This window comes from Oncorhynchus mykiss, chromosome 8, assembly GCF_013265735.2.
Source record: "Oncorhynchus mykiss isolate Arlee chromosome 8, USDA_OmykA_1.1, whole genome shotgun sequence".
NCBI classification, from domain to species: domain Eukaryota; kingdom Metazoa; phylum Chordata; class Actinopteri; order Salmoniformes; family Salmonidae; genus Oncorhynchus; species Oncorhynchus mykiss.
Genome location: NC_048572.1, coordinates 28,531,258 through 28,556,384, shown reverse-complemented (window position 1 = coordinate 28,556,384; position 25,127 = coordinate 28,531,258). Strand labels below are relative to the sequence as shown.

At 42.5% G+C, this 25,127-nt stretch overlaps 1 protein-coding gene across 1 annotated transcript in view; it reads right to left on the bottom strand.

Annotated features, from left to right (window-relative positions):
• Positions 1-25,127, bottom strand: part of btbd7 (BTB (POZ) domain containing 7) — a 110,522-nt gene that overhangs the window by 49,241 nt on the left and 36,154 nt on the right. The window contains exon 2 of the mRNA XM_036985231.1: positions 4,569-4,793. Within this exon, the coding sequence (XP_036841126.1) occupies positions 4,569-4,650 (82 nt within the window). The 5' untranslated portion in view covers positions 4,651-4,793. The remainder of the gene's footprint in view (positions 1-4,568; positions 4,794-25,127) is intronic.

Genomic DNA, 25,127 nt, shown 5'->3' with positions numbered 1-25,127 from the left:
GATACAGAAGGAAACACTCCTACAGACAATTTTGCCAATCTATGTGTGTGTAGTAAGCACTTCATCGATGACTATGAAAGAGCCTAAATTCAAAAATGTATAAAATTGTTTTTCCTCACCCATCAACACACAATACCCTATAATGACAAAATTAAATAATGTATTTTTTGCAAATTTATTAAAAATGAAATACAGAAATCTAATTTCTATAAGTATTCACACCTGAGCCAATACATTGTGGAAGCACCTTCGGCAGCAATTACAGCTGTGAGTCTTTCTGAATGAGTCTCTAAGAGCTTTCCACACCTGGATTGTGCAACATTTGCCATTATTCTTTTCAAAATTCTTCCATCCTGGTCAAATTGGTTGTTGATCATTGCTAGACTATTTTCAGGTCTTGCAATAGATTTTCAAGTAGATTTAAGTCAAAACTGTAACTTGGCCACTCAGGAACATTCACTGTCTTAGTAAGCAACTCCAGTGTAGATTTGGCATTAAGTAAATATTCCCATGGACTGGATCTGGTGAGGTGCCAAAATACAGAGGCGCTTTTGAGAAAGGGCAAAGCGAGTTTGCGGAGGCAAGTAGTCTAATCATTGCCGTTCGAGTTGATCTTATTGTGTAGTAGCCTAGAAGCTCTACCAGTTAGCATATGTTGAGGAGATGGACAGTAATTGTCAACTTACATTGTAGAATAGACAGAATAAAAATGAAAGATGTTGGTGCATTTTAATTACTTAGGATCGGGTCTACTTGCTTTTTTTCATCATCATCAATATCTGATCTGTTGGCAAGCCATTTGCATGACAACATTTCATGCCTTTAACAACTGTATAGCCTCGCGTGACATACATGACCCCAGAAACAACCTGGGATATGTCTATTTGGTTGCATGTATTCTGGTCTACTGTGTATTCGTAACCCCCACTTCCAGCTGTCGATAGTGGCCATGAATATCCTAAAAATATAATTACTTTTAGTCCCATGGTCAATTTTTTATTGCAGATAATAAACAAAATCGGCAGACCTCCAGTAGTACTCTTCATCACTTGCGTATATTTCATTGTCAGACATGTTTGTAGGTTGTTGTCAACAGAGCAGAGTTAGCGGTGCACAAAGACATCACATGACCCATTTTTGCAGCTTTCCAGTTCTTGACTGCAGGGAAAGAGAAGGGGAGAAGGCAAACTCCACCTAACGAGTTTCAATGTATGGAATCACCTAGATAATTTAGGATTTTAGGTCAACTTCTCCTTTAAGTACCTTATTGTGATTGTTTTACATTAAAATGGTGCTAATCACCTGTAAGGTCAGTGTCCAATTACTGCAAATTCTTAAAAGGCTTTCATCTTATGGCAATGCCAAACATGACATTTTATTAATTTGAAATACCTAGAAATTAACATTACTTGAAACACTTTGTGGCAGCCACTATGAAAGGAAGGAATGGTCCCCCAGCCATTGCTCTAAATTAAAGTCGGCCCGTCGTCCTCAAAAAAGATATGTCTGGGACGGTTAAAAACAGACTGGGACAGTTCTGGGACAATAGATGCAAAATTAATACAACCACTGTACATCAAATATCAGGCTGATGCAACAGATCAGAACTTTTATAAGTGCAGCAATGTGCACACAGCAGTAGGCTATGCAAAAATGTTCCAAAATGCAATTAGCAGGGGGAAAAAAAACATTCTCAAAAGCCCACTGCACATACCAGTTTCATGTAAAAGAGATGAAAACAATTGATTAGAAATGTATAAATGGGGAGATGTAAAGATGCAACAACTAGCATGGGTTGCTAATATGACTAGGATTGTGCATTTGGCTGCTGGACAATTTAAGAGTTTAATTGAAAATCAATAGAACACAAGATAAATGCTGGTTTCAATGGCATATGAGGAAGTGTTCATAAAATAATTTCCTCAACATTTCTATGGTCGGATTTTGTCTGGGCTACTTTCAAACAAGACATGCCTCGTAAAATGACATAAAACATCTAGGTTTTAAACAATTTAACCATATACTCAATTGTTTAAAAATGCGGACTGCCTCCGCTCAGATTGCAAGGTGGGTGATGTGGGTGCGGAACGGGCACTGGCCGTTCTCTCCTTTCTTTTAACCATTTCATCTGAATGAACCATGCCTTGTGAGCCTATGTTCAAAGAATAAAAGCCTTTAGACGTTAATGTTAATTATCCTACATTATTAAAAAAACAAGTATTTTAATTTGGGACAGTTCATTTTCAATTTGTGTCGGTGGAAATTCCACTTCAGGACGATTCTGGGATGATGAAAAGAAGTTACTCTCTCGAGGCCTGCATCCTCAGCTGGTGTAAATGTATACTCACCGCCGAATGCCAATTACAGAATATTTTATGAAAAGTTCCCGAGCCAAATCGTTGTCCTAATAAACTAAATGTGAACAACTTTGTTCTAGCCACAAGTTGATTGCTTTTAAATTAAGATTTGTACAATTTCAATTAAACCCCTTGTGCAAGATGTGGATCAGACTTGTATGTTAGAATATCAATACGTTTCTAAACACTTCTACATTAATATGGACGCTACCATGAATCGTGAATAACGATGAGTGAGAAAGTTGGACACAAAAATATCATACCCCCAACAAAAATGTTTTACCTCCCCAGCTACTGCAATGGTGAGAAGGTTAGCATTTCTTGGGGGTATGACATTTGTGCATCTGTAACTTTCTCAATCATCATTACTCACAATCAATTCAGGACTATCCATAATCATGGTAGAATTCACCTTAATGTAGAAGTATTTAGAAACATATTATATTCTTATTTACAATAAAGGTGACTCCAAAATTACACAATACATTATTTACCATTTATTTATATTGCGCACAAAATAACCTGAAACACAACCAAAACAAACAGTAAATGCATCCAACAAGTTTGTAGAGTCACAAGCTTGATGTAATCATTGCATGCTAGGAAAATACTAAACTGTTGACTACATTAACACACAAGTGACTGTTCCAATACATTTGGTAAACGGTTCACCCGATATGGATGACAATACCCTCAAATTAAAGCTGACAGTCTGCACTTAAACCTCAGTCATTTCAAATCCAAAGTGATGGAGTACAGAACCAAAACAACAACAAAGTGGTCATTGTACCGATACTTTTGGAGCTCTCTGTACTTCCATATATTTTTTTAAACTTGTACCGGAATACCTTCAGATGAGTCTTGTTAGGAGGGTTATGTTCATCCTAGAGCAAAACAACATGTACGTGTTTGTGAGACTCACCTTTCCATAGAGGAGTCATATTAAGGCATCAGTACGGCTGGCGGCTAGCCAAAGTCAGTTAGGTGAACTGAACGAGTGTGCCAGCATACTCCCTTAAAAGACCTTCACTTGAGAAACGAGAAAGTGGCAATAGTACCGTTTGTCCATTTTGAGACACCATAACAGTATACACTTCTTCAAAATAGTTAGAATTAATGTAAGATAACTCAAGAAATATTTTATTAATTTTGACGTTTCTGCAGAGGAGATCTAAGTCACAAAATTTTACATCTAACTAAGATGTTTGATGCAGTATTTCGCAATGAAAAAATGTGCATGAAAATGAGTCGTCTCTCGTTGAATGACAGACTTTATTGAAGAATCCCTACTGTTGACTTCGGATACAGACTTCTGCTTGCATCAAGAAAAAGAAAAAAAGAGTGCCCGAACAGCAAAAAAAAGTTTTTTATCGAAGTCGAAAACGAACAAAAACGTCAAAAATTGTCTTCATAATAAATGCACAAACTCTCCCAAGCATTTGGAAGCCTTTAATGTGTAACCCAAACTGTTCGGACGCTACAGACAGAAATGGGCAGATCTGCAGTACCGACTTCAGACAAGTCCTGTGACGCTTATTAGGGGTAGTAGCGCAAAATGGAGAACACCATTGTGTTCGTGAGAGTCTCATCTTTCTATCGAGTCACCTTTCTGACATAATATTTTATAGGCCAAACCGTTCGGGCGCTACAGACGATTTCGTGAGAAGACACATTTTTGGGATATCTCAGACCATGGTCTGACAAAACCACTGTAGCTCTGCCACCGCAGATGCGGAAGGGCGATATTGGCGGATGCGGTGGATTGAGACGCATCCGATAAATAAAAAGATATCTCTATCTTGGACAGATTTTGATGGGGATTTTTTTTATTATAATAAGAATTCCACGGGGCCAAGGAAATCGACTCTAGGGGGGTTTTGAAAAACGAGATGAATGCCTTGGCTTTGCCTTTTAGTAGACTTCTCTCAACCGAAAGACTGTTGATCTTTGATTGTTTTACCAAACTAACTAGAAAACATAGGCTACTACGCAACTATTTATTTTTTATAAAAGTAGGCAACAATACATTAGTACCCCCATTCAGTCACCTATTGTAAAGCATCATTTTTGTTCTGCTGTGAATATTCAGTGACCTTAGTTGTTTTAAAGCCAATAGGCTACATTTTCACATTTAGTTTAGAAGTGGGTTGCATTGGATTCCTTTGACTCCAGCATGAGGGTATAAGGGACAAATACAATAGAAGCACTCACCTATAAATGTCTGCTGGCTCTGTGAGTTGCTACCAAATCGGGGTGAGCACGAATGGGGATAGCTGGAGGCATTGACACCCATCCTCTCCTTCTTCCACTTCCTCTTCACATGGACCGCTGGGGCCACCCTTGCAGTCTCATTCTGCCCGAGCGAAAGTGCCTCCACTCAGAGCCTGGACAGACTCAGAGCCAGGACTTCATGGAGTCTAGCTTTACCAGCCATCCCTGAGAGACACGGTAAAGAGGAACAGTTTGTTAGTTGGGGCTATCACATTGTCCACAAATCTAAATCAACCCAGGAGCAGTACTCACTAATTTGCTCAGATACATTTTCAACCTCAAAATATTTCATTTGTATGGAAATACTGGAAAAACCCTTACTAGAGTGACTAGAGCTTGTCAGTCCCCAGAATTCCAAACCCAAACTTGTCTGCTGCTGTTTGCTTGGCAAGTAGCCTAAGAGTTAAAGCCTTTTAGGGGGGGTGGGCGTAAGTATTGCAATATAAAACCATTTTAAGCTCTTTTTCCCAAAGAGGCTATTGCTACATCCTGATATTTATGTTTCCTTTTACAGTCCAATCTAGCACTGCCAGAAACTGCCCAGGGGGTAGCCTGGCTTCAGCAGCTTTGGGAGACATCAGGGCTAAACTTCCCTCTTGCTACGTTAACAGGCAGTGAGAGGCATTTCTCTGGAAATTTCAACCAGATAAAACTTCTAAGCATATGGCTGGTGGACCACTCTGCAAAATACTGGCATAGGCTACTCCATCTCCTTCACCCCGAAGTGAATTGTTTTCATTTGTGAAATTCCCTGGAGGGGAGATATAGATGGAGTTCTTGGGTTACCACCACTTGGGTTAGCGCCGCACTTTGTCAATACCGAGCAGGAATGGAAGCAGATGGAGAACACAATTTCATGGCTGAGACAAAATGTGAGGGTACCCTTCATGTATGCTTTGACTGATATGTGGCTTGTGTCTGGAATGCATTTTTCATTAAAAAAAAAACTTAAGCCTAAGGCATGGTTTTCAAAACACTACTGTTGACAGTCAGAACTAGCCTCTCTACAAGGTAGGTAAAATGCCATGTGATTGTCAGGCTAACTCCTAAAGCATTATACTAAGGCTACTTTTTCACAAATCGATTCCTAAAGTAAAGGGATTTCAGTCACATACCCTATGTTACCCACTTTTCTTCCACATTCATCTAATAGCCTAACTGCTGAGAGTTTGAATGCCCTTTTAGAAATACGTATTCAATAGTATGCATTACAAATAGACTAGATATCAAATTAAATACAGGCAGTATTTATTCTATACTATGTTGATGTATTTCAGTAAAGGAAGAAAATAAAAACATTCCAGCTGCTGATGGTCATTCGTTAAAACATTCTCTTTTCTGACTAACAGTGAAAATATTCAGAGAGAACCGTTGTCATTAAGTCATTGGGTTGGATTTGACATAAGTAGGCAACTTTCTAGACAATGAACTCTCCGAATTTGACAGTGTGGTTTTGAAGCAAGTTGCGATTACTTTAAAACTTTCACAAGAATATAAAATAATGACTGCATGCGAAAGGCACAGACTGCACAAATTGCTGAGAGAATTTCTGTCTGGGACAAGGACTATCAATTTGAGTGACATAAGTAGAGAAGGAATAAATTAATAGGCTAGTTCTCTGACTGGTGTGGTGCGCCAAAACAGAAGCTGACAGGTTATGTAAGTGATGCAATGAGGGTGGGAGGCAGAACATTCCATTGGCTATGAGCATCAAGAGCCCTTGCCCTGCCATTGCGATGACCATACTGACTGGCAAAAGGGGCACAATAGAAAATGTTTCCTCATACAAGACAACAACTATGATTCAGAAAATGAGGAAAAAAGGGAGCAAAGTGGCTGTAGTTGAGGGGTCACAGCAGGAATGAGGAAACTAGAAGGGTAGCTACAAAGATAGCGCTATTCTCAGCCCAGTGCTTTCTTGATGCCTCCCTCATTTTACCTCTGTGACTGTCCCGCTTGACTCAACGCCTCACCATATTGATGCTGAGAATGTTTACATTGTTCGCTGAGTGGCTGACATACTGCTTTGCCCTCTATGGCTAAGAGAGAAGACCAATTTTGCAGGGGCAAAATCCATTTTTCTTTTTCAAAATAATTGTCAGGCAGAGGTAATGAAATTGTGTCATTCTGAACTTTATCCGCGATACCACAATTATACAAGTAACTGCCGATATAAAGGAAACTCTTGAGTAAATGAGGGATACAAAGAATATTGAAAGCAAGGGGCGCTTCCACACAGGAAGTTCCAGACACTTGTAGAATCTATGGACAGGCGCATTGAAACTGTTCTGGCGGGTCAGTGCCCTACAAGACACTTCATATGTTGGTGTTTCCATTATTTTGGCAGTTACCTGTAAAAGCAGGCTACACAGATAATGTACATTTAAAGACCCGCATCACTATACTGAGAGCTGTGTAGTTTCTAAAAGGATGTATTTGCGTGTTTTTGGAGCCTTTGTTCATGATTTTTCGGGGCCCCCATACTACAAAACAAGGATGAGGAAGTGATTTGCTGTAAGTTTCTCAAAAACAAGTTAAATCACAAAAACGATGTCTGGATTTGGACCAGTTGCAAAATGGACCTGGGGCTTTCCCACCCGGACCCGATATGCATAATTTATTTTTAATATAGAGACGCATTCCGAACGGACCCAAGGACAACTAGACCCGTTCCGTATAGACCTGGTCGGGCGAGTAACATGGGAAGCAGGGAGGAGGGCGTGAGGGACAGCAACCAAACAAGTCGACACGTGCCTTAGTAGACTTATAGCTGCCATAGCTAGGTTATTTCTCATCATATATGATTACATAGTACCAGTCTTGGACTTCATCAAACCCGGGAGAAGCTAGTTAAGCTAGCTAGGCTAACTGAGGCTGCAGTGCCTGTGCTTACTCATGCTACAGTTACAAATAATAACTCAATTCAGAATATTAAGTAGCAGCTTGCCTACCTGTTGGCTCTTGGTTTTAGTAGCCTGTCCTTCAGCTAAAATTACATATACCCGAGACCCTTGACAAATCAGATCTGACCCAGACCATTTAGAATTCTGGATCGGCTCGGGTCCTGGATCAGGTCCAGGTGGATCCGTGATGACCAATAGTCTTAGAAAACTTCTACTTCAAGTTCTTTGTCCTACAACTTGCATTTTAAACTGTGGGGACATCCGGGTACGTGGCACCAGATCTTACCCATCCAAGAACACTGTGGCATTGCATTTCTTTCAGGGTGCATTTGAGGGAATTTGATATGAATAACTTATTGCCTAATTTGACTGGGAAAACAGCCCCAGTCCTTTTCTTTCTCCCAACCTCTTTTTTCCCCTCCCTCACTCTCACAATCATGAACATAGAATCGTCCAAATTACTGGTTCAACAAACAATTTGCAGGGCTGCTAGTTTTACCCAGTCACAGAGAGCAGCCTCATTTTCCGTACTCTTTGCTAAGGACATAAAACAGGAACATTCTTTCTCCTCACTTCTTCGTGGGTGAGGAACATACATTTATTTAAAAAATAGGCACAACTATGATAAAATATCTCGAGGCAAGGACTGAACCCATGGCCAGAGGATTATACTAGGTTGATAAACCTTTCCAATGTGTGTACATGTATTTTAATGAAGAAGCAAGAGAAAAATCTCTTACACGACAGCATGTTGAAGGTATGACAGACAAGTTCCCCGTTACCTATTAGCGCTCCAACATAAAGAGATCTTCTCCATCCCCTATGGTCCTCACTGTTGGGGACACCATCCATGGTTTGACTCAGAGCAAAGAGTAGTGAAGTCTAGTTAATACCGGGCTGTAAAATAAGGCAGACGACCTGACATTTTTCTGGATATTTAGTACACTGCACTCAAATATCAGGAGCTTCCCGAAGCTTTTGCTCATGTGTGGATCACATTCTGAGCATGTGTATATTCATGTGTATACTTTACGCGCAGAGAGCAGGCTACGAATGGAGCTCATTTAATTAAGTTAGATCAAAGATGAATGTGTCTGTGTCTGCAAGATCACATAATGATCACAGTATTCTACATAACAGAGCCGTATATAGTAGCATTCAATAGTGCATGATAATTCTTCAAGTATTAACAGTGAAAAATCCATGCAACACCATTCTGCATAGTAGGCCAACCATTTGATCTCAATTAGTTTCATGGGGATATGCATCTTCTTGAGTTATACAGTGTTGTTTAGAAGCAGCCTACAGTTTTGTTTTGAATGATGGAGTGAACGAACCTTACAGGCTGACCACACCGCTCGCGTCGCAAAATACATTTAGAAATCTATGTTATTCAATTATTGCAACCACACTGCTCATGCGCGCCAACGAGCGTCTGCGTTGCCACGGGCTAAAAGAGAAATCAGTTCTGTTTCTGATGCAGATCGCACTGCAAGTCCTGCCTCTCCCATCTCCTCATTGGCTATACCCACGTGGGTGACTGAAAGACGAACAAGGTCAGTGGAGGTAATGCACCAAATTTATGAAAGTTGCCAATCGCAATATAAAGTCAAGAGAAGAAAAGGCCTGGAAGGAAGAGAGATTACTAGAAATGATTCGGTTGACCGTTTTATGTGTGGATTAATTGGCAGAGTAGGGGACCTTGTGCATTTCAGGTAAAATAACAACTCAAATTAGCTAGCAACAGCAAGATAGCTAAATAGGACAAATTCTGCCCAAGGACTCCAACAGGCCCCTCAGGTGCGACGCCAGCTGAAGGCCCATTCTGCTAACCTGCTAGATACCTGGAGCTACCTGGAACCCTACTAATTCCACGACTGGTCTATCGACGTCACCGCACGAAGAGGCAAAAACAGACTTAACCCCAAAGGCTAACTTGCTACCCCTGGTCTGCTAACAGCTAGCTTGCCTGCCCCGGTCTGCTAACTGCTAGCCCCTGCTAAATGCTTGCTTGCTAACCCAGTCTGCTAACTGCTAGCTTGTTTAGAACCGGCCTACTAACTGTTAGCTTGCTAGCATCGGCCTGCTAACTGTCTGAATCGCCGTGTCCCCAGTCAGCCCAACCAGTCACTGGACCCATATGTTCACTTGGCTACGCATGCCTCTCTCTAATATCAATATGCCTTGTGCATTACTGTCCTGGTTAGTGATTACTATCTTATTTCACTGTAGAGCATCTAGCCCTGCTCAATATGCCTTAACAAACCATGCTGTTCCACCTCCTACATATGCAATGACATCACCTGGTTTAAACGTCTCTAGAGACTATATCTCTCTCATCATTACTCAATGCCTAGGTTTACCTCCAATGTACTCACATCCTACCATACCTTTGTCTGTACACTATGCCTTGAATCTATGCTATCGAGCCCAGAAACCTGCTCCTTTTACTCTCTGTTCCGAACGTGCTAGACGGCCAGTTCGTATAGCATTTAGCCGCACTCTTATCCTGCTTCTCCTCTGTTTCTCTGGTGATGTAGAGGTTAATCCAGGTTCTGCAGTGCCTAGCCCCACTCCCCAGGTGCTCTCATTTGTTGACTTCTGTAACAGTAAAAGCCTTGGTTTCATGCATGTTAACAATAGAAGCCTACTCCCTAAGTTTGTTTTACTCACTGCTTTAGCACACTCTGACAACCCGGAAGTCTTAGCCGTGTCTGAATCCTGGCTTAGGAAAATCACCAAAAACCCTGAAATCGCCATCGCTAACTATAACATTTTCCGGCAAGATAGAACTGCCAAAGGGGGCGGTGTTGCAATCTACTGCAAAGATAAGACTGCAGAGTTCTGTATTACTGTCCAAGTCTGTACCCAAACAATTCGAGTTTCTACTTCTAAAAATTCACCTTTCCAGAAACAAGTCTCTCACTGTTGCCGCTTGCTATAGACTTCCCTCTGCCCCAGATGTGCTCTTGATACAATATGTGAATTGACTGCCCCCCATCTATCTTCTGAGCTCGTGCTACTAGGTGACCTAAACTGGGACATACTTAACACCCCGGCCATCCTACAATCTAAGCTTGATGTCCTCAATCTCACACAAATTATCAATGAACCTACCAGGTACAACTCCAAATCCGTAAACACGGGCACCCTCATAGAGGTCATCCTAACTAACTCGCCCTCCAAATACACCTCTGCTGTTTTCAATCAAGATCTCAGCGATCACTGCCTCATTGCCTGCATCCGTAATGGGTCTGCGACAAAACAACCACCCCTCATCACTGTCAAACGCTCCCTAAAACACTTCGGCGAGCAGGCCTTTCTAATCGACCTGGCTGGGGTATCCTGGAATGACATTGACCTCATCGTTAGATGATGCCTGGCTATTCTTTAAAAGTGCCTTACTCACCATCTTAAATAAGCATACCCCATTCAAAAAATGTAGAACTAGGAATAGATATAGTCATTGGTTCACTCCAGACCTGTCTGCCCTTGACCAGCACAAAAACATCCTGTGGCGTTCTGCATTAGCATCGAATAGACCCCATGATATGCAACTTTTCAGGGAAGTTAGGAACAAATATACACAGGCAGTTAGGAAAGCTAAGGCTAGCTTTTTCAAACAGAAATTTGCATCCTGTAGTACTAACTCAAAAAAGTATTGGGACACTGTAAAGTCCATGGAGAATAAGAGCACCTCCTCCCAGCTGCCCACTGCTCTGAGGCTAGGAAACACTGTCACCACCGATAAATCCACTATAATTGAGAATTTCAATAAGCATTTCTCTACGGCTGGCCATGCTTTCCACCTGGCTACCCATACCCCAGCCCAACCCGGGCGATGCTGGGCCAATTGTGGACAACCCCATCAAGAGGATCCTCATGGATGATGTATTTTGGGAGAGTGGTATGCTTACCACTCTCTCCCAAAATAGATCAGCCTGAAACTCCTGAAACCTAGAGCAGTAGCCATTGCACGGATTGAGGGAGACAATGCCATCCTGTCTGATGTTCAGACTCTGCTTGCAGATGTAAGAGAAGAAATCTGTACTGCCCTGCCCACTTCACTGTTGCTCCAAGCAGAGGAAACTGTAGTTCTGAAATACATCAAAAAGCATGAAGACTTCTGCCTGGAGCCCATACACAATGCTGGCAAGAGCATCCTGTCTGGTGCAGAGCTCAACAAGGCCCATGGTTTAATCACTATCGTGACTCGCCACCTTGGCCTGGATGAGGGCAAGGTTCTTGGCAGTCTGGCGAAGTACACTTCCAAGCAAGGGCTTTGGGATTGAGATGCAATATGGCAGTCATGCCAACATATCTCATCAGCCACCTGGTGGAAGGGACTGTGTGGATCTGAGGATCTTTCCCCTGTTGCCTCCATCATCCTCCAAATCTCACCAACATCAGCCTCCTCAGAGCCCAACTGGTCCTTGTTTGGGAACACACACACAAAAGCACTCAACAGGCTGACCAATAGCAGGGTTGAAAGATTGGTGGCCATCCGGTCAAATTTTAGGCTTTTTGAGACTGACAACGAGCCATCCTCAACAAGGTTGGAAAGTGACAGTGAAGATGAGGCCTCAGAGTCTGATGTTCAATAGGTGGACATTGAGGAGGTCCAGGGAGAAGACATGGAAGCCCTAGAGCAAGACAACCAAAGCTTTAGTTTCTAGACTATCATTTTAAGAATGTACATTAATGTTTTTGGGAGATGCGTTGGATCATTGGGGATCATTCAATATTACCTCTATTTCTATTGGAAGGATTTAATCATTTGCAATGATGTCTACTTATGATAAGGTAAAAGGTTTATGTTTGTCTCCATATGATATGGTAAATATATCTAATGCAAAAAACATTACATTTAAAGTGTATTAATATTAATTTGCATATTCATCCCCCCCCCCATATATTCCCGTTAATTCCACGGAAAGTTTCCACCTCAGAATATTATTCTCCAAAATGTGAAACCCTAGGCATGGGTCATCAGATCCTAAAAAAAAATTCACAACTGCACCATCGAGAGCATCCTGATTGGTATGGAAACTGCTCAGCGTCCGACCGCAAGGCGCAACAGAGCGTAGTGCGTACCGCCCAGTACGTCATTGGGCCGAGCTTCCTGCTATCCAAAACCTCTATACCAGGTGGCGTCGGGAGAGAGGCCCTAAAAGTTGCCAAAGACTCCAGCCACCCAGGTCACAGACTGTTCTCTCTGCTACCGCAGGGCAAGTGATACCGGAGCACCAAGTCTAGTACCAAAGGGCTCCTTAACAGCTTCTACCCCCAAGCAATAAGACTGCTCAACAGTTAATCAAATGGCTACCCAGACTACCTGCACTGACTCTTGCATAGGCTTGATATACACTCACCCGACTCTAACCACACACACGCATATTGATGCCATACACATACATACACTGCTGCTAGTCTTTATTATCTATGCATAGTCACTTTACCCCTACCTACATGTATATATTAGCTACATTACCTCGACTAACCCGTATTCCTTGTAAACAGTGCATTAGGAAAGTAATCAGACCACTTGACTTCCTCCACATTGTTACATTACAGCCTTATTCTAAAATGGATTAAATTGTTTTTCCACCCCCTCATTAATCTACACACAAAACTGCATAATGACAAAGCAAAAACACATTTAGAGTCTTCTTGAGAATGACGCTACAAGCGTGGCACACCTGCATTTGGGGAGTTTCTGCCATTCTTCTCTTCAGATCCTCTCAAGCTCGGTCAGGCGTCGCTGCACAGCTATTTTCAGGTCTCTCCAGAGATGTTAGATCAGGCTCAAGTCCAGGCTCTGGGCTGGGCCACTCAAGGACATTCAGAGACTTGTACTGAAGCCACTCCTGTGTTGTCTTGGCTGTATGCTTACGGTCATTGTCCTGTTGGAAGGTGAACTTTCACTCCAGTCTGAGGTCCTGTGAACTCTGGAGCAGGTTTTCCTCAAGGATCTCAGTACTTTGCTCCATTCATCTTTGCCTAGATCCTGACTAGTCTCCCAGTCCCTGAAAAATATCCCCACAGCATGATGCTGCCAACACCATGCTTCACCGTAGGGATGGTGCCAGGTTGAGTCTCATAGTAAAGGGTCTGAATACTTATGTAAATAAGGTAATTCTTTGTCATTATGAGGGTATTGTGTGCAGATTTATGATTCATTGTTTTTATTTAATCCATTTTAGAATAAGGCTGTAACGTAACAAAATGTAGAAAAAGTGAAGTGGTCTGAATACTTTCCAAATGCACTGTTTAGCCTCATTATTTTGGGTTACTATTTTTCCTTTAGTCTATTTTCTCTTTTTTTCCCCCTTACTCATAAAAAAAAAACATTGTTAAGGGCTCGTAACTAAGCATTTCACAGTAAGGTCTACCTACTACACCTGTTGTATTCAGAACATGACAAAATTTGATTTGACATTTGTTCTGTTATGTAGAATACTGTGATCATTATATCATCAAGCTTTCATCTAACTTTATTAAACGAGCACCATAACCATTCGCCTGAGTAGCCTGTTATCTGTGCTTAAAGTAGAGAATAAACACATTAGCAGAATGAGATCTGCACATGTGCAGAAGCATCGGAAAGCTACGGCTCTTTTAGTGTTATGACAAAGCAAAAACAGGTTTAGAGTCTAATGAAAAAGGCGGATCCGCAGCCACTCCGGTAAAATAAAGGGTTACCTCAAATTCATCTCAGAATCACAGCTCCACAATGAACCCGTTTGCCTTTTTAAGTCAGTTGGCTACAGTCGCAATCTCTGAAGATGGAGGCCATTCAGGCTGTGAACTTTTCCCTGACTGCATTCAACCCAGAGAGAGGAGGATCTGCCATCAGCGCTCACTGGGTGTGCCCGGCTCTGTGGGTGTGTCCGGACATCAGATTTAATCTGGCCCGGAGGTCAGCTCCACTAACGCAGTGGGACCACTGTATGCCTGAGCAAACATACGAGATGTTCCCCAACACATAGCACAAGAGCAAATCACACACTGACATTAAGATATAAAGAGGAGGACGTTTGCTGTCTCGAGTGACAGTAAACAAGGCAATTGATAGGAGAGAGAACAGTGCGCAAGACTGTCAAAGGAGTGTTTTACCCCTCAGAAGAGTACTTCATCTTTTATCCCACTCATACCCTAACAAGCACACATTCACAGCGTGTGTTGCTTTCCACCAATAGGCAAATTACAAATCATGCACAATGAAAGCTTGCTTAGCAGCAGCGTGAGAGTTTTTCTTTCTTTCAAGAGCCGGCAACGTGGGAGTGAAAGTTAAGTGTTCAGGGGACAACACTTTACCAGACCACTGAGCAAAAGCAATGTCCATTCAACAAAAATCAGTAAGGATAAAGAGCCCTCTGTTTCCAGGCCCTCCGCAACTTCTCAGGATTGGCAGAAAGAAGGGAGGGGAGGGGGGTGACGAGGCACCCTGGTCTGTGGCTGCTTTCTGAAGGCCGTGGCAGGCTGGATTATGTGAGACTAATGAGAGGGGACAGAGCCAAGCTGCACCAAGCCAGCTGCGGGTTGTCTGATCCACCCTACAGTGCCTCTCCCGCCGAGCGGCTCCAGGGGCTTCGGGCCAAGGCAGAACCAGGGACCCAAGGCCACTGCTCCACCCAACATGGTGCATCCCTAAGCTGACTCGCTTAGTTAGGGTCTTTGCCTTGAATAGCCAACTCATTTGCAGAATTGACAATTTAAATGATTTGACAACCCAATGCTGGAGATCCACTTAGAGCGGGGAGCAAAGCAAAAAGAACCAGAATGCCAGTTGTCAGAGGGCTGCCTGCGTATTTGGACCGTGTCTGTCAATGTCAACTCAAATATGAGCAAAGAAAACATTATCACACTGACAAGTTGCTAATGAGAGTCCCATGCACTGTAAAATATTAACTACCAGACAGACGTGCTATTAATTTTGACTGTCATATTATAATAGATAGTTCGCTTTCGCAACCACTCCCCATGGTCTATTCAGACAGACAATATACAGCATGGCTCTAAACATGAGTAGATTGTAATGTCTGAGTGCATTTTTCACTCTGATATTCAAATACATGAATACTCTTAGGATCTATATCAGGGATCATCAACTAGATTTATGAGCAGATGGTCTGGGGTCCGGACAATAATTAAGTGATGATGTCCGAGAAGCCGGTGTTTGAAGGATATATCGGCATAGGTGTTAGGCCCGAGACTAAATCGAGGGCCGGCAAACAGGTTACCAACATATTCAAATAATTGATTTACATATTTTCACTAAAAAAAAGTTATTTTGATGAAATTATTCATACTATTTCATCCTTCCACAAGATATTGTCCAGACACAAATCTAAGGTTGCTACCCAAGCTGGTTGTTCCTTCTGTTGGTTCAGCTGCCAGGCCCAGTCTTTTATTCAAAGGACAGTTGTTTGTTCTAAATGTCCCATTGCCATACTGGCTAGCTAGCCTACTACATCTAATTTACAGTCACGTCAAGCAGTGCAGCCGGAATAACGGCAAAGTTACATTTACGTTTGTTTAAGCAGTTTTCTAGACATTTATTTGGATACATCCATAACAATAAGCTAATGTGTTCACTCCTCAGGACACTTGTTCAGAGGAGCTAGCCAACAACACAGCTAACACAATCACTTCAAACTGAAGCTGGAAAGACAAACTAGCTGCACTTCTTCTTTCGTTTTACCTGTTTTCTATTGATGGTTCTTTGTATACATCCATAAAAAATTATGCTCTCCGACATTTGCAAACAATGTTGCAAGTGTTGGAGAGAAAGGCAGCAAGGTTTAAACAAATCGCCGCTGTTGAAAACGAAATGTTAGTCTGAAAGAAATGTGAGATATTGTCTGGATGCTTTTTATAGTGGAGATCAAGTTTATAACTTGCCTGGTGGGCTGATAAGACAGTGGATTGCACAGTCAGACGGAACAGAGTAAATAGGTATTTTAACATCATAGGATTTAGCCGGTGGTAACTTGTGGAATAGACACAGGCTGGAATGCGGTTTTAACCAATCAGCATTCAGGATTAGACCTACCGTTGCATAATTACAAATAATTTGTAGACTGCAAATTGTCCGCAAGAAGCCCAAACAGATATGTTTGACTAAAACAATTTCAAACCTTGCTTACATTTGTATACGATCACGTGTCTCTCTATTATGCGTGGGAAAAATTGGGAACAGATTTCTTCAATTAAAATCACTTGGAGCCGATTTCCTGATGTTTTTAGTATTTTATGTCCAACCATGACAATTCCATGGGGGGACCCTGATCTAAATTCTTCCCTCAAAGGCTACAGAATGCAGAGGATACGGTAGAAAATCAAGTTGATACGGCTAATGTTTTCTCTTCCTGTTCATGCCTTTGTTTTCTCATAAACCAGCACGAATCGGACATTGATAAAGATTTCGTGGCGTTTGGGTTTCCCCTCAGAGTCGACCACACACACACACACCAAACTTCCCAGGCTTTGTCTCTGCATATCTAACATCCAAAATGTCGATAAGTCAGAATAGATGTAGCTGAATGACGATAAGTAAAAAAATATCTAAATGCTGCTATTTTATTAGTAAAGATATTATTCTTCAGTAATGGGGCAATTTTCTTTCCACCTGTCTGATACTGTTATAGCCAAAGCAATGTTCTACTGGAATGTTTATTATAATAAAATAGGCCCACCCAACAATTGCTTTTCCTCAGCTTTTGAGTTCCTGGTGAGATGGACCTCTTCATTTCCAGCAGGCTGTTGCCAATTTCCTCAGTCAAGGTCATCCTGTCTGGTCCAAACAGCACCAACAGTCACTGTGATGACTCCACCAGGAACTTAAAAGTCAGAGGCTGGGATCTCAGCACATCCTGACTGAGCCCAAACGTACTAATGTATTCTCTGCCCTAGTTTGTGGTCCAGACACTTCAGTAACAATATGGCACTATTGACCAGGTCTCATAGTGCTTTAGGCCTACATTGTGTCATCCACTACCAATGTGCAGCCTCAACCTGGTGGAAGTGTCGCAGCCATTTTGTCGTCCTGTTCCGTCCCCCCAGCCCCGTTACTTGACCGCTGGGTGAATGAATCCGTCCAGCTTAGAGAGGACGATGGAGGAGGGCTGACATTTCAGAGTTCACGCTGTTCTGCTGACACGCTTACCCTTTTGCAGAGAGAGCTCAAGGAATGCTCTAACCGACACACCCCGCCCCCAACCATCCTCACAAATTTGAGCTTCAGCTAATACAATACCACAAAAAAAACATCTAATTAGGCTTTAAAGGTCAGCGCAGCCACAAGACAACAGGATGTTTCGGGGGAGTTTTGGCCTCGTAGCAAAAACATTTCTGCGGGGTAATGGAGATGGAAATCAGTCGCAAAGGAAAAAACTAAAAAACATGAGTATCCAGACACTTTTGTTTGAATGTCCTCGGAGACAAACATTTTAATGAAGGCATGCACCAAATAGCAGATACATCTCTGACATTCCTGAGGTAAACAAAGAAGAGGGAGGGTGGTAAAGCAGCCCTTCCTGTGGTAATAACTGAATTATATTGATTTATCACGAGACGATGGAAAGTATCTCAAGGTCCCTTGTTTGATGACTTTGTTCTCTACGTGTGGGGTCAGAAGGATAACAGTGAAAAACATGCGGAGAGATAGCAGTTCCATTCCACTTTGTGGCATTTTTACTGTCCCCAACCCCCCTTTCATGAGAAGGCGACAGAACATGCCTCTTCAGTTACTGTGGAGGAAGCCAAGCACAGCATGCCAAGCTACGCAACAATAGCAGCGCTGTTGACTGGAGTTTCCTCGGTTGTCAATAATCTAACGAGGACTGGCTAAATCAACACATAGGCTATTCAAAATATGATAATTTCACATTGCAGAATTACCAATACAGGCACATCCCTACTCATACTTTTATTAAACAAACGTGGCTAATCATTAGCCTATGTAGCATGCTGATAGCTAAACTTACGACTATGCACGAAGGCTCATTTCCTAGAGACAGGACCTTTTTTTTTTAGATAGAGGTAGACCCTGAAAGTATTCCTCATCTTGAGTCGAGAATGTTGCAGTCTTTTGACCTTCAAAATCGCCAGCTGTCTAAAGGGATGGCTTTCAAAAGACCCACTTCCCCAATTCGGAGGGGATGTAGGCCTAGCTCACAGCCATTCTCTCTGAGTAATTAATGCACCCTACCAGCCATTAGACACTTGGCAGATGCCTCCAAATACAATTGTTTTAAATGGTTAGGCGGATAAACTACATCCTGTTTACGGTAGCCCCTTCCTGAAACCAAGCATCTATCTTACTTCTGGCATTTTAAGGCCCTTGTGCAAGCCAAGCACTCTCCCCAATTAATCTCACTATGCGCTCTTCATAGGGACTTTGATGTCGGACATGGTCCCTGTTAGTGAGTGACAGCGGTCACGCAGACCATTACAATCATAAAAATAGCCGCATGATAATCCCACAGCAAAGGACAGAGATCCTATGAAACACCATTTGACCAGCATGGGGAGGAACAGAATAGTGGAAAACTGAATAGGCAAGGAGGCCAAGAAATGTTCTAAGGGTCCATTTGGAAAGTATTCAGACCCCTCAACTTTTTCCACATTTTGTTACGTTATAGCCTTTTCTGGCAAGCGGTACCGGAGTGCCAAGACTAGGACAAAAAGGCATCTCAACAGTTTTTACCCCCAAGCCATAAGACTCCTAAACAGGTAATCAAATGGCAACCCGGACTATTTGCATTGTGTGCCACCCCCCAACCCCTCTTTCTACGCTGCTGCTACTCTCTGTTTATCATATATGCATAGTCACTTTAACTATACATTCATGTACATACTACCTCAATTAGGCCGACCAACCAGTGCTCCCGCACATTGACTAACCGGGCTATCTGCATTGTGTCCTACCCACCAGCGACCAACCCCCCTTTTACGCAACTGCTACTCTCTGTTTATCATATATGCATAGTCACGTCAACCATATCTACATACTACCTCAATCAGCCTGACTAACCAGTGTCTGTATGTAGGCTCGCTACTTTTATAGCCTCGCTACTGTATATAGCCTGTCTTTTTACTGTTGTTTTATTTCTTTACCTACCTATTGTTCACCTAATATATTTTTTGCATAAGTATTCAGACCCTTTGCTATGACTCAATTTTGCTCAGGTGCATCCTGTTTCCATTGATCATCATTGAAATGTTTCCAGAACTTGGGAGTCCACCTGTGGTAAATTCAATTGACTGGATATGATTTGGAAAGGCACACACCTGTCCCACAGTTGACAGTGCATGTCAGAGCAAAAACCAAGCCCTGAGGTCAAAGGAATTGTCTGTAGAGCTCAACGACAGGACTGTGTCAAGGCACAAATCTGGGGAAGGTTACCAAATAAGGTCTGCAGCATTGAAGGTCCCCAACAACACAGCGGTCTCCATCATTCTTAAATGGAAGTTTGGAACCACCAAGACTCTTCCTAGACCTGGCTGCCAAGCCAAACCAAGAACAGAGTTCCGCTGTGGAGATGGGAGAATCTCCCACAAGGACAACCATCTCTGCAGCACTCCACCAATCAGGCCTTTATGGTAGAGTGGCCAGATGAAACGATTCTTCAATAAAATGCACATGACAGCCCGCTTGAAGTTTGCCAAAAGGCCCCTAAAGGAATGAGACGATGAGATACAAGATTCTCTGGTCTGATGAAACCAAGATTGAACTCTTTGGCCTAAATACCAAGTGTCACATCTGGAGGAAACCTGGCACCACCCCTACGGTAAAGCATGGTGGTGGCAGCATCATGCTGTGGGGATGTTTTTCAGCAGCAAGTACTTGGATACTAGACAGGATTGAGGGAAAGATGAATCGAGCAGAGTAGAGAGATCTGAGGTGAAAACCTGCTCCAGAGTGCTCAGGACCTCAGACTGGGGCGAAGGTTCACCTTCCAACAGGACAACAACCCTAACCAGAAACAGCGAAGGAGTGGCTTCAGGACAAGTTTCTGAATGTCCTTGAGTAGCCCAGCCAGAGCCCGGACTTGACGCTCCCCATCCAACCTGACAGAGGTTGAGAGGATCTGCAGAGAAGAATGGGAGAAACTCCACAAATACATGTGTGCCAAGCTTGTAGTGGCATACCCAAGAAGAGACTCAAGGCTGTAATTGCTGCTAAATGTGCTTCAACAAAGTACTGAGTAAAGGGTCTGAATACTTATCTAAATGTGATGTTTCCGTTTTGTTGTGCGAAAAAAATCTAAAAACCTGTTTTTGCTTTGTCATTATGTCATTATGGGGTATTGTGTGTAGACTGATGAGGTAAAAAAAAGGATTTAATCAATTTTAGAATAAGGCCATAACGTAACAAAATGTGGAAAAACTCAAGGGGTGTGAATACTGTCCGAATGCACTGTACACATTTGGATCGCAGGTCAATATACCCTAGTTTGAGAGTCAGCCAGGAACAATAAGCCAACTCAATAAATATTTCACTACATTAGCCTATATTTCTAAGCACTAGGATGATTATGTATGAGGGAGTCAAGCTCACGGAAGACAAATTAGCCAGACAAGGCTCTTGTGATGCCCTTCCATAAAGCAATTTGTTTAAGCGCGGTGAAAAGTATGGCGCCCCCGTGGCAAAACATCAGACACTGCGATCCATAAGAAAGATTAGCTAATGATTTGTGGAGGGGGGGGGGGGGGTCAACCAAGAAATGTATTTAGTACCCTTAATGGACAATAGTCTTTTACATCTCCATCAAGTGGACAGGGACTGGTGCCAGCTTCAGGATCTCAAACTCATGCACCAGCTGGCAGACTAAATCCATCCTTTCCCCAAACTGCTAATTTCCCTTTCTTGCTCGTTTTCTTTTTCAACACCCTGGGAATTGGGCAGCTTGCTTTCAGCAATTTCTATTAAATGACAAACAGACCCAATTTCCAGAGAGAACGTATGAGTTACCGCTGGAGAAATTGCACAATAAAAAGGTTTATGAGCAAGGCAGTGTGGTTGTTCCTTGCTAGGTGAAAAAGGTTTACCTTAGGCTAGAGGGGTTGGACAAATACATTGACCTGCCACTTTTCCCCCCACTAACACCATGGTTCCTCTATCCCTTATGAAAGAACCAATTAAGCCAGGTTCATCTTCCTGGAAAGCTCCCGGTACTGTTGATCTTCACAATATTCCAGCTGTCAGGATTTTTCCAGCTGATGGACTCGGAGACGGCTCAACCGTTTGGCAGCTGGGAACGATGTGTATCCTAGATGAGCAGAAGGGCATTTTACGAGTCTCAAGCCCAGATGAGACCCGGCTTTCATTGAACCTCTTGCTTTGACATGGGAATCACTGATAAGGGGATAAGGTTGGCCAGTGTTTTAGTATGAACCTAACAGATGCTGTGAGACTTGGAATGACCGCCTGTGTGCCAGAGACACGGTAAAATCCTGGTACAGCAAGCCACTTTAAATACTCGCCTGTGCAGGAGGAGAGGATAAATTGACGCAAATATACTTCCAATCATCTCATAGTCTTTAATGAATTCACCGACTTAATCAGCTACTATCGGTTTCTAACCACTGACATCACCGCCGTCATGCACTGCATGCCATGGCTGTTGTAAGATTTGGGAATGTTTAATGACATGATTTTTATTTCCCTTTGGTGAAAAGCAGCAGTTGGTCAGACACCCATGAGGAACTACCACAAACTCTTCTAATTACTTTGTTTTTAAAACAGGACTTACAGTGGGGCAAAAAAGTATTTAGTCAGCCACCAATTGTGCAAGTTCTTCCACTTAAAGATGAGAGGCCTGTAATTTTCATCATAGGTACACTTCAACTATGACAGACAAAATGTGAAAAAAAATCCAGAAAATCACATTGTAGGATTTTTAATGAATTTATTTGCAAATTATGGTGGAAAATAAGTATTTGGTCAATAACAAAAGTTTATCTCAATACTTTGTTATATACCCTTTGTTGGCAATGACAAAGGTCAAACGTTTTCTGTAAGTCTTCACGCGGTTTTCACACACCGTTGCTGGTATTTTGGCCCATTCCTCCATGCAGATCTCCTCTAGAGCAATGATGTTTTGGGGCTGTTGCTGGGCAACACGGACTTTCAACTCCCACCAAAGATTTTCTATGTGGTTGAGATCTGGAGACTGGCTAGGCCACTCCAGGACATTGAAATGCTTCTTACGAAGCCACTCCTTCGCTGCCCGGGCGGTGTGTTTGGGATCATTGTCATGCTGAAAGACCCAGCCACGTTTCATCTTCAATGCCCTTGCTCACTCAAAATCTCACAATACATGGCCCCATTCATTCTTTCCTTTACACGGATCAGTCGTCCTGTTCCCTTTGCAGAAAAACAGCCCCAAAGCATGATGTTTCCACCCCCATGCTTCACAGTAGGTATGGTGATCTTTGGATGCAACTCAGCATTCTTTGTCCTCCAAACACGACGAGTTGAGTTTTTACCAAAAAGTTATATTTTGGTTTCATCTGACCGTATGACATTCTCCCAATCTTCTTCTGGATCATCCAAATGCTCTCTATCAAACTTCAGACGGGCCTGGACATGTACTGGCTTAGCAGGGGGACACGTCTGGCACTGCAGGATTTGAGTCCCTGGCGGCGTAGTGTGTTACTGATGGTAGGCTTTGTTACTTTGGTCCCAGCTCTCTGCAGGTCATTCACTAGGTCCCCCCGTGTGGTTCTGGGATTTTTGCTCACCGTTCTTGTGATCATTTTGACACCACGGGGTGAGATCTTGCGTGGAGCCCCAGATCGAGGGAGATTATCAGTGGTCTTGTATGTCTTCCATTTCCTAAAATTGCTCCCACAGTTGATTTCTTCAAACCAAGCTGCTTACCTATTGCAGATTCAGTCTTCCCAGCCTGGTGCAGGTCTACAATTTTGTTTCTGGTGTCCTTTGACAGCTCTTTGGTCTTGGCCATAGTGGAGTTTGGAGTGTGATTGTTTGAGGTTGTGGACAGGTGTCTTTTATACTGGTAACAAGTTCAAACAGGTGCCATTAATACAGATAACGAGTGGAGGACAGAGGAGCCTCTTAAAGAAGAAGTTACAGGTCTGTGAGAGCCAGAAATCTTGCTTGTTTGTAGGTGACCAAATACTTATTTTCCACCATAATTTGCAAAAAAAATCATTAAAAATCGTACAATGTGATTCTCTGGATTTTTTCTCCTAATTTTGTCTGTCATAGTTGAAGTTGATGAAAATTACAGGCCTCTCATCTTTTTAAGTGGGAGAACTTGCACAATTGGTGGCTGACTAAATACTTTTTTTTCCCCCACTGTATGTACAAGTCATATTAAGAGAGTCAAAGTCTCACAAAGGAGAAAAATGGTGAGCAACTATTTGGGCTGGCACAATTACCTTCTAACTGATTTCTGGATGAAGACCATCATGAAAATAAAATAACCATCATAACCGTAACTTTGATGTATATATTAATATACGGTACCAGTCAAAAGTTTGGACACGTCATTCAAGGTTTTTTCCAAATGTGTACTATTTTCTACATTGTAGAATTATATGGTTCTGTTCGGTAAAAGGCCACTAAAATGTGCATTTTTGTCACAAAACACAATGCCACAGATGTATCAAGTTTTGAGGGAGCCTGCATGTGGCATGCTGAATGCATGAATATTCAACAGAGATGTTGCCAGTGAACTTAATGTTCATTTATCTACCGTAAGCCTCCTCCAACGTCGTTTTAGAGAGTTTGGCAGTATGTCCAACCGGCCTCACAACCGCAGACCATGTGTAACGCCAGCCCAGGACCTCCACATCCGGCTTCTCCACCCGCGGGATCATTCGAGATCAGCCAAGGGGACAACTGATGGAACTGGGTTTGCAAAACCAAAGAATTTCTACACACACTGTCAGAAACCGTTTCAGGAAAGCCTATCTGCGTGCTCGTTGTCCTCAACAAGATCTTGACCTGACAGTAGTTTGGCATCGTAACCGACTTCAGTAGGCAAATGCTCACCTTCAAATGGCCACTGGCACATTGGAGAAGTGTGCTCTTTACAGATTAATCCCGGTTTCAACTGTATCGCGCAGATGGCGTCGAGTGGGAAAGTGGTTTGTTGATGTCAACGTTGTGAACAGAGTGCCCCATGGTGGCGGTGGTGTTATGCTATGGGCAGGCATAAGCTACCGACATCAAACACAATTAGATTTTATCTATGGCAAATTGAATTTACAGAGATATCGTTACGAGATCCTGAGGGCAATTGTCATGCCACCATCACCTCGTTTTTTGGCATGATAATGTATGGCTCCATGTTACAACGATCTGTACATAATTCCTGGAAGCTGAAAATGTCCCAGCTCTTCCATGGGCTGCATGCTTACCAGACATGTCACCCATTGAGCATGATTGGGATGCTCTAGATTAGAGCTCGACAGATTATGATTTTTCAACGCCGATACCGATTATTGGAGGACCAAAAAAAGCCGATACCGATTAATCGGCCGATTTGTTTTTATTTATTTGTAATAATGACAATTACAACAATACTGAATTAACACTTATTTTAACTTAATATAATAC